This window comes from Fistularia commersonii, chromosome 8 (assembly GCF_037954325.1).
Source record: "Fistularia commersonii isolate RoL2024-O1a breed Wild chromosome 8, RoL_Fcom_v1.0, whole genome shotgun sequence".
NCBI classification, from domain to species: Eukaryota; Metazoa; Chordata; class Actinopteri; order Syngnathiformes; family Fistulariidae; genus Fistularia; species Fistularia commersonii.
The window spans coordinates 18996923-19007944 of record NC_141291.1 but is presented as its reverse complement, the minus strand read 5'-3'; the positions used below and the strand labels follow the sequence as shown (position 1 = coordinate 19007944).

The 11022-nt window shown below is 40.4% G+C and overlaps 1 protein-coding gene across 1 annotated transcript; it reads right to left on the bottom strand.

Moving 5' to 3' along the window:
* Positions 1–880: 880 nt before the first annotated feature.
* Positions 881–10124, bottom strand: LOC147232200 (copine-3-like). The gene is made up of 16 exons (XM_086151546.1): positions 10001–10124; positions 8836–9031; positions 8570–8749; positions 8420–8494; positions 8134–8205; positions 7972–8049; positions 7815–7904; positions 5958–6056; positions 5780–5863; positions 5607–5666; positions 4933–5066; positions 4629–4683; positions 2980–3031; positions 2777–2910; positions 1765–1998; positions 881–1660 (listed from the first exon to the last, which is right to left on the bottom strand). Exons 2-16 carry the CDS (start codon positions 9007–9009, stop codon positions 1529–1531), a joined length of 1653 nt encoding a protein of 550 aa, XP_086007672.1. The 5' UTR covers positions 9010–9031; positions 10001–10124; the 3' UTR covers positions 881–1528.
* Between the last annotated feature and the right edge of the window lie 898 nt (positions 10125–11022).

Genomic DNA, 11022 nt, shown 5'->3' with positions numbered 1-11022 from the left:
CATGATTTCTAGGTAGGAGAACTTTAATGGACCATTTTTTTCCCGAATTTTTTACCACAAATAAAAGCCTTTAAATGAACTTTAACATGAATCCATAATATGGTAGCAATGTGCTATCTTTCAGTCAGAAATGTGCATATTTGGTGACACACAGGCTGGAGCTCTCTCAAGCCTTGAACCGATGCACTTTTAGCACCAGGCTGGTCTGAAAGGTAACAATTAAAAACAACATTGGTCTGTCCATTATCCTAAAAGCTCAGTTTTGTATGCATGATAACGTTTACGCATGGCAGCAGCATCAATAGATCACTAAATTGGATAATTGCTCCACACCAGAGAAAATGCCAATCTTCACACATTTATAGCTTTCAGAATATAAATAGATGCATTCCTCGAACAAAGACAAAAAAATATTGTGAACTTGTGTCATTCTGAAGTAAACTCAATGAGTTTACTTCAATCTTGAAATGTGTGACTCAGAAGGAACTAGGGGAGGTGAAATGATAAAATGAGCAGAGACCCATCACATTTTTTCCTATAGTTAGATAATAAGATAGTGGTTCTCTGCTTCAAAGTATGAATATTCAAAATGTGAGGGAAACTTAGTGTCATGACGCTTCCAATGAACGTTGCACAACAACAGGGCCAATGCCTGCAGAAGAGTCAATGGCCAGAAGGCAAGCACTCCTGCGTGTCATACAGCAGAAGAAATGATAAAGGCCCTAAGGGGAAGTATAAGTAGCCAAAAGGTCCAAAGAAAATAGCTAAACAAATATTTGATAGCTAATCATATTAATGAGAGCCTTGTTCATTATGCGCATCTATGATTTTGGAAAAATAAACTATAATGCTGTCAAGAGACTGAGTGATGACAAAGAGAGCATGTCAGTTTTGTTTAATGTTATGGCAACCAGGATGTGAGAGGAAACTGTGTTGTTTCAAATATGTCGCCAAAATAGCACACGTTATAAATGCTTGTTAGTATCACAGATATACAGTAATGGTAAATACCCGCCCTCCTTTACTCACTATTAACATTCAGTTACTTTCATATTTTACACAAAAGGCTGCAAGGTATTGAAGCAACTTGGCAGCGTGTCAATGACATCCTTCCAATTGGATGCCAAAGTATCATCCTTCAACAAACTGTGAGAGCAGCAAGCTCACCGTGTTGAAAGTGTAACAGAATTTCCAGTTAAACATGGACAGGCGCTTTTAGAAGATAAATGAAAGGTAAATATTCAAGCGAAAAAAACAGCGACCGTATGCACGGCAGCACGTCGGTTCCATGTTTCAGAAATACTTAGCTTTACTTTGTAGCATTCTTACACAGAATGTGATCGTCCGCAACACGCCATCATGCCTTTTGACCGATGCTTGTCTGAGTCAATAAACTTGAATTCATTCAAGTCACACTATACTTATTAGTACTTACTAATAATTATTCAGGTGAGTCGATTACTTCCATTCATTAAACCAGAAAAACGGTGGCACTGTGGCCCATGCAAGTAATGACCAGCCACTTGAGTTAATGAAAGCCAGCCCCCTCTGCACTGTATGGATTGTTTGTGGGAGGTTTCAACTTGAAGGAATTGAAGAAGGAGGACACTTGATCAGGCAGTTCAGCCAGGACGCCCTGGGCAAGAGCCACGCTGCTCCCCTGCAAAGACAGAAAGACAGACAACCACTCTCAGGGATGTTCAGCTCCCCTCACAACAGAAATAAACACTGCTGCACGCGCAAAGCTATATGGCAACCGCTTACTTGAAAGTTTCGGAACGGCACAAACTGGACAATGTCTCGTGCGGCGACGTCACCCCTGGGTGATCTCAGCAGCTGGTCGTCGCTGTCAAGAAACTCCATGGCGCTGAAATCTGCCTGACCCACGCCCACGATGATGATGGACATGGGCAGGTGAGAAGCCTCGACGATCGCGGCGCGTGTCTTATCCATGTCCGTGATCACTCCGTCCGTGATGATGAGCAGCACAAAGTATTGCTGCGGGTGCAGAGAGAAAGCACAAACATCCAGCCGTGGTCGCCTGAGCTCCGACACGATAGTTTACTTGATTGGATTTCAACGGACTTCCTCTCTGCTGAAAATCACATATAACACGGCACGTCAAGGTATTAAGTGGTTAATTTTTGGGGAATCTGGGAGAGATGAGTCTTAGCAACTGAACCCCTGCTAAGATGAGCTGGCCCACCTACAAAGATGTGACTAAAGTGAGTATGGAGACAGGCGGGCAGTTCGAGGCTGAAGCGTATACCAAAACCTCCTGACCCTCAAAAATGACCCTGTGGGTCATCAAACACAGTTTGACAGCTGTCAAGAAAACACCTATGGGCCACTTTTCAACAGCGTTACTCCTGAGGAGGGACACATGCGGTAGCTAGACGTGAGGTGCTCATAACCTTTCCGGCTGTTTGAGCAGAACACGTTTTAAACGTGGTGAACTATTTAGGTTGGTGTTTATTTTCATTTGTCCATTTCCACTTATCCGTTTCTTTATGACTGTGTTTCCGATAGCCGTCTTACTTTTGCTCCTTACACAAAAACGGCACGTTTCAAAGTTTCAAAGTCGGCTTTATCGTCAATTTCTCCGCATGCAGAGGAAGGGAAAAGACGTTTCTCGCAATCCCACGGTGACCTAAAATTAACAATATCATAATAACAGAGTGCAAATTAGCAGTCAAGTGCACCGTTCCATTGAACAGTAAACATTCAAACAAGATTGTTGCAACTAGATTTCTAGTGTTGCTCTCTGACCACTTACTGAGGCCGTTGTCTGCCGGAGAGCTTGTCTGGCAAAGCAGGATACATGATTTATGATCGGGGCAAAATTGGTGGGGCCCCAGAGCTTCAGCTGGGGCAGGCACCGCTGGTAAGCTGCAACAACGCCCTCGATCCCTGCAATGTAAACTACGGTGAAGCGAGAATCCACCCGTCAGCCATGAGCAGGCGTCTGACCAAACTTACCATCACAGAATGGATTTGATGGGTTAAAGTTTATGGGAAACTCATGGGAAACCTGCGTGCATAAGACAAATATGGAAATGAATAATAACAACAATTAAAATGCCAATTATTATTAGTATAAATGCATGTGTAAAAGCTATTACATTTACAACAACAACCGTTATTTTTCATACTATTATTAAATAACAAGGTATACAACTACATCGACTAATAAGGACGATCATATATGTATCTGATATATCTATTGTCTTTCACCAAAGTGAATCAATCCCCCCATCTAACCCTATATTCTAGAACAGGGGTATAAATGATAAATATTTGATTGAAGTGTATTTTGTTCGTGTATGTTCCTTTTTTTAATTTTAGTTCTAAGTTGGAAGATTGTTGTGATCTTGAAATGGTAAAATAAAATTATATTTATTATTTTTCACCGCTCAAAATAAACGTCACACCGGTATACCCGATATAGTCCCGATTTGCAGATGTTGTGCATAGAAGTTCAGGAGCAGAAGTCCCATTAACCAGGTAAAATAAATATTTATGAAAATATTTTCCAAATATTTTTTCCCAATTCATTTTTAAAATTCAGGTCAAGGCTACGCTACACGCTCTGAAAGCTCAAAATGTTCAAAATGTGTTCATTCCATAAATAAAATTTAATTTTCTCTGTAGCACTTTGTGGATTTCATAAGCAACACACTACAAACTTGTTTATATGAAGTGCAAAGGTAATAAAAAGCAATATATATATAGTGGTACCTTTATTTTATCTTTTCCATGGAAACCAGGTCCAAATCGCTCTTTGGGTGGTCAAAGGTTGGCGACCCATGTTCTCGAACAACTAACTCTCTCTCTTCTGTACATGTCTGAGGCATCTCTGACTTTGTCATGAAAACATCTAACCTGCGCTGTCCTTTTGATGGACTCCTTCCTGATCTTATCCATCCTCAAAGTTCTCTCATGTTTCTCAAGCGCCACGTGAAATTTGGTGCGGTTGACAGCAAAGGAAGTTGCATGTCTCTTAAAAAATGTTCTGAGCAAATACCATGTTGAAGTATTCCATGTTACTAAACAAAACATGAAACCTGCGCAGAATCAAATGAACTTCACTTACTGGACATGCTGGACACTTCCAAAAGAAAAGAGATGCTCCAGAATGATAAAAGAATTCATCTAATGTTATTTATTACCACCTTATAATTAGGATGATGATGACAATAAAAACATTTTATTATTATTTTTATTATATTATTAATTATATTATTATATTAATATTATATTATCATTTTATCAATATTATTATTAGGTTTGTTGTGTTAACACCACTAAAATTGGCAGTATAAATTGATTCATGTTATTTGTTATAGCCACGGTGTATGGAAGAAGTTGATATTGAGAGGAATCAATTTGTGCCTATTTGGACAAAAATTATAATTCTCGCTGTCGATACGGCTGAAAAGTAAGTCAACATAATGATTAACTAATTATCAAAACGTGTGCTTTTTTTTTTTTGCCATCAGAGAAACATCGCTGAGAACAACTCCAGCAGTCCAGTGAGTTACCGTGATCATCTGAATGTATGAAATGATGCTGCTTAGATTGGAAATGGTAATGTAACAGATTTGAAAGGATCGCAATTTTTCTCATACCGTCCAGGAGGGGGGAACCTGAGCTCCAAAGCCAAAGACAGGAAACTTCTTGTTGCTGCAAAAAAAAAAAAAAAAAATTACACACACCATATATCAGTTTTTTGATTCATTTCACACCAAATGTGTTCACGGTGTAACATACAGCACATATGTGAGTAAGCAGATATGAATCAAACTGAAAATTAAACGGCTGACATCCATGTATAATTCGGATCGTATCAAGGCTGTTGAGACCGACGCTGACTCTTTTCATCATTTCAAATGCAAAGCCAAAAAAAAGAGTCATAAGGTTAGGGATGTTTACCTGTCATAGTCCTGAATAACATTGCCAACTGCCCAGATGGCGGTCAGGTACTCATTGTAACCCTCGGGGTTGATGTAGTGGAGGGACTGGGGGGTTTGAGGATCACCATTGGATCCTGTGAAATCAATGCCAATCTGGCTCGAGAACAACAGGGGACGGAGAAATGAGGAGTCGCTCCACGATCGCGTTCAACTGGAAATTTCGGACATCGTAAGTCTACAATTGACCGAGTGAATCGCGTTTTCTGAATCGTCGTTTTTAGAGCGACGGGAAGCGTGGGAAGATTTTCTCTGAGACGCACGAGGATGGACGGGATTAGAAACGAGCAGGTCGGAGGGACAGCCCGGGTTAGACGTCTCAGAGACAAAGCCAGAAGGGTCAGCTTGAAGAGGAGAGAGAGGGGAAGTGCATCGGAAGAAGGACGCCGGAGACGGCGCCGCTTAGGAAGGAGGAAAATGGGGAAGACCAGAGAGACGTGCGGTTAGTTGGTGTGACAGAAGGAGATACAGAGAACAGGGTAAGATGGAAACAGACGATCCGCCGTGGCGACCCCTAATTAGGGAGAAGCCAGAAGAGAAAGAAGGAGAAGAAAAGATGATTTAAGAACAAAAGTAACAAATGTATCAATGGAAGTACTTCAAAATAAAGGCCATGCTTGTGATTTCCATACTTACAGTGAAGTTGATCTGACAACCCCCCATGATATAATCAAGGAAGGTATACTCCTTTTCCACCTAGAATTGGAAACATCACACTGGTTATTTCATGAAAGAAGTTTCAGCCGTTACCATAAACACCACGATATCATGGCACGCGCTTATTTCGTCTTTCTGCCGTAAATCTGTACCTCGCAACGTCTGATGACGATGATTCCGGAGTTTTTATAATTTTTCTTCCTTAACTTTTTGGGATTGATGCACTCGAATTCCATCTGCGAATGAGACATCCCACGACGACGGTCAACATATCGAGGGATCGACTTTGACGGAAAGGACGGACTCTTCAATCGGACTCAAAAGTCTCACCCGGGAAGTCCGAGTTCCCGTTTGCATCTCGGCGAGCGTGGTTTCAAAGCTGCCGATAAGGTTGTGGGATCCGCTGACGTGATAGTCATAGCAGTCAACCTGAAGACCGACAAAAAGATACTTTAACTCTGCGACCTCGTGAAAGGTGATCCAAATCGAGAATTATAAAGTAACCACTATGGGATAGAAAACATGTAAATGAGCGTGATGCAGTTTTCAAAGGACGTCTGTCGTCAAACGGTCTTAATATATCAATTTGCTCATTGAAAGATAAGAAAGCAAACGTTGATGAAGGATGACCGCAGATTGTATCACTGCTGCTTTGCTTTGTGTCGGAACCTGCGGTTTTTCAGATACATCCCATCCCACGCGACGCCCGCTTTTGTGCCCCTTTTGACTTTGCTTGACTCAATAGAAATCAAAGGGCAGATCGAACATCGCTTCCATCCTTGCGTTAACCCAAAATACAACATGAGCTCGCCATCTTTGTCCGAAACGTCTAAGACCGGACGTCAACCCTGCCAGGAGCGGCAGCTGCGTCTAAAAGAAATTTGCCCATTACATTATAATACGTTACATTGCAGACTTTTGGCAGACGCTTTCAACCAAAGCGACTTACAAAAACTGCAATTCAGTCACCGAAAATCCGACGTACCAGTAGTCGGAAGTCTCCACTCAACCAAATAGCCATCTCAGAACCATATACAGGACTGTCTCAGAAAATTACGATATTGTGATAAAGTTCTTTATCTTCTGTAATGCAATTAAAGAAACAAAAATGACTTTTTCATCATATTCTAATATTATGAGATAGGATTTTTGAGTTTTCTTAAGATGTAAGCCATAATCAGCGATTAAAATAATAAAATAATATTGAAATAAAACAATAACATTATTTTAAATAATTTTATTCAAATTAAAATAAAATAATTAAATAATTATTTGTATTAAATAATTAAATAATTAAAATAAGAAAAGGCTTGCAATATTTCAGTTGATTTGAATCCAGAATATATGGCATTTTTGGTTTTGTAATTTTTTTTTTTTTTCGGGGGGTTTGGGGGCTAAGTGTGATTAGCCCGAGGTATAAATTTCCTTGCACTTTGTCTACTTGAGTAGCGTGAATACATATCCCTAAGCCGCTTTCGGCCTGAAGAGTATTTGTAGTTCCCAGCAGGAACACGCAGACGGTCTAACAGGCGAAGCGACGTTGCTTTTTCCGCCTCACAATACACACACTTTTTGAAAACCTTTTCTGTTGAAAGAAATGTTACAAGCATTAAGTTTTCGATTACATTTCTCCAGTTGTCCAGTATGCCCCTTGGCATACTCGGGAAGACGATCATGAGTTCAGTAGCGATTTCCTTTCGCTTGTGGGCTTCTGAAAAAATCTCTCGCGTCGTCGACTACATCGGATAAGCAAAGATCATTTCATCCGCTCGAGATGTTAAAAACACGATAATACGCCGTGCAATTTTAAGGCTGGAACATTTTGAGCGATTGTCAGTCACTCTTTGTGGCCGCTCCGAAAACTGCATCTTACCCAGAGTGAAAACAGGCGCTAACACACGCTATGAAAGGAACTCAAAGAAATAAAATACACACAGCTAAGAAATGCACACCTTTAAGGGATGATGTCACCATTTGTTCATAATACACACAGATAAGTTATCCATCCGGGTTTCAATCACCCTCTTGCAGTAAGTTTGGGAACATTGTAAAGTTGGGGGGGAGAAAAAAAAAAATGCAACGGTGAAATGAATCATTAGTATCATTAGTACATTAAAAAGGAAGAGGAAGCAAAGGAGTTATTTGTTTTACCCGTTCGTTGATAAGAATTTGGTGAAAAGACTCTACCTTTATGTTTCTCTCCACGTCTCCGCTGCAGAGCGCTCGCAGAGAAATACGGAAAGGTTTCCATGTCGGGTTGAGGTTATTTTTTATCACCTGCGCGACACAGATCGAGAAAAGCTTCGAGTCTGATCAAATTTGGACCGAAAGACGGTGCGCGTACCTCTGTCCGGTGCGCCAGCCGCCATCCTGTTTCCGTCTGCCTGAAGAACTCGAGGTACGGGTCGGACCACCATAAGAACTGAATATTTATATGACGTTAAGGAATAGGCCATTCGACGGTTTCGGTCGAAAAGCTACTGCGATTTCGAACGAGCCCCGATACCTTTTTGTCCAGGCCGGAGGCGCACACTTCGAAATTCGCCACTCTGGTGTCTGTTATTTCTTCCGCAGATATCTTGGGGAAAGAAAAGACAATTCCAAGTGTCAGAGGCCAAAGTCTCGAAGTAGAAACATCAGCGAAGCGTGAAGGGATGCGATCGTACACCTTGCGTCGGGTACCGTAGCTTCTCTTTTGGGAATAGAACAAAGTGAACCGTGTTAAGGTAATGTTTACTCCACAAAGCGTGCGTGGCGTCCACACAGCCGCGAATCCGTGGGAAGAGTCTTACGGTAATGGTGCCGCGACCGGCCGGTCTCCCGTTCTTCAACAACAAACCTCGAGTCATGTGCCGGTTAGAGACGACCTGGACGAAAAGAAATCGTCGGCGTTACGAAGAAAGGCGAGCGAAAAAAGAAAACTCCTTACGAGGCGCACGCACCTGGCCCAGCGTGCACTCCAGCTCCCCGAGAAAGTCGTCGTCGCTCAGGTCGTAGGTGTTATTGTCGATGTCGTAGACGCAAAACTTCAGCTTCTGCACCATCTCGAAGTAATAATCCAGGACAAACTTCTTGGAAAATGTAGGATTTAGGCAGTTCAGGATCATCTCTGTGCGCCCAAACTAGTTACCCGAAGAAGAAGACACACACGTTATGCAACGGTAGAGGCGACGGTATAAATCGAACACACACACACACACTCACGCACCTCGTACCACCGAGAGCCCGAAGTGTTTATGTACAGAGCACACAAAGGGTCGGACTTGGAGAAGACGTCCATGTCCATGAGGTTGTTACAGGAGATGGTCAGCTCCACCTTGGAGGCCAGATGAGTGGCCCCTGGCGTCGGGGGCCCATCGTAGGCCGCGGCAGCGCGCTGCATTTCACACACTCACGTGCGCACACTGAGATCAACAGGAAAACGGGCAAGATTCGTCGCTTAACATTTCGGGATGTCGATTTACACCGTCATCGGACGACCCGGTGCAAACTTGATGGCAAAGTGCGGACAGGCCAATTTGAGTGTGTGACTAAACTTAGTTACAAACTTGAATCCATAATATCTCTGAGAGAAAAATGACATTTCGATGGCTGGAGTGCAAAACCTCCTATCTGCAAATTTTTTTGATTTCGGGTTTTGGCATTGAATGGTGAGAAATGGGACGGCTCCACATTTTCAGTCAATCTGCAAGATAATCCCGCCCTTTCTTTCGACATAAATATCCCAAGACAAAATTCCTATGTGCACAATGACGCAGAAAAAATGAGGAAAAAAACACTGTCAGTGTTAAAAATACATGCTATGTATTTTTAAATTATAACATCGAAATATAGTCTGAGTGCAATATAATATTCTTGAATATCTTTAACAAAGACCATACTATAATCAAATAAAGTGTTTTTTTCAGATAGGTTTTGCATTCCAGCCAACAATATGCTTTTAAGAGCAAAGCTGTAGATAGTAGTTAAAATCCCTTATCATTGAATTGAATTTCAAAGCAACCTATTCATATACATATATATATAGACATACATACATATATATATATGTATATGTATATATATACACACACACACACACACACATGCAGTGTGTCGAGATTAGCGGCGAAGAAGTAAATAATGTATACTGGACATTTAATGCACATTTAATACAGTAAAGCACCAAGTGATATTATGACACAAGGACGCAAAGTGAAAACAAACACAAATATCGCAAATCGTGTAAAATAAACAACGCCTTTCTCGTCGTGTTTTGCTCATATTAGCCAGCATGCTCGGAACAGGAAGCGATTTCAGTTGATAGATTTATTGATCTGTTTAGTTGCACATGAATGCAGGTTTTGATCACTGTTCGTGCAACGAACACCAACCTGAGGCTTCGCTGTTTCTGCAGCGGTGCAGGGAAATAACCCGTTACGTTCACCCGTTCACCTATTAAATACGTTAAAAGAACACCTCGGAACTTAAAGTAACGTCTTCTTGTTTCGAGTCGACATGGGAAAAAAGGGGAGGCGGGAGTTACGAGTTGCATTCAAGAAATAAAAACCCTGCAACTCCGTTTTAAGCGTTTTTATTTGGATTCATCGGCGGTGCATCGGCTTCCCTTTGTTTCATGTCAAACAGTATTTTATTGTCACAAATCTTCATTTCCTTTTTTATTTTTATTTGTATTTTTTTACGTTCTTTTTAACATTTTTTAAACTTTTTTTTTTACATTTTTTACATTTGTTTTAAAAAAAATTAACATTTTTAACATTTTTTTACATTTTTAACATTTTTTTTACATTTTTTACAATGTATTTTTTTATTATTATTAATAATTTTATTATTTTAGTTTATTCAGTTTTACTCTCACAGTTAATTAATTGCATACAAAATTAATGTCCATCTGTTTCCTCGTACCTGTTTATATCATCGACATTCGATGCTATTCAGCCATGTTTGTTTGTTCTTATGTTTGGTCTGTTTGTATGCAATAAAAATAGTTAAAAAAATAAAATAGAATGAAATAAAAAAATCTTCATTTCCCAGTCCAAATCACCAAACAAAAATATGCATCTTTTGAATAAACTCCACCCGCTGGTTATTTTCTCCAATTCTCGAAACACTCATTGTGGTATTTAAGTTGTAGAAAACGAAGTAAATTTGAACATTTAGTTTTTAAGCGCGTTCCGGTTTTATGAGAAGCTCGTCTTGTTTGGGGAGCAAGTTTTCTGTAAAATTTGAAAAAAATGATGAGATTGAAACAAAACACACTACACAGAGGCCTTTCCACGGCCAGAAAAATAGGAAAAATCTGTATCTTTTCTGATAATTTTTAGCATATTAGCATATATAGTATAAGCAAACAAAACATGTGGCTAAATAGAACTGAATGTCAATTATATGAAAG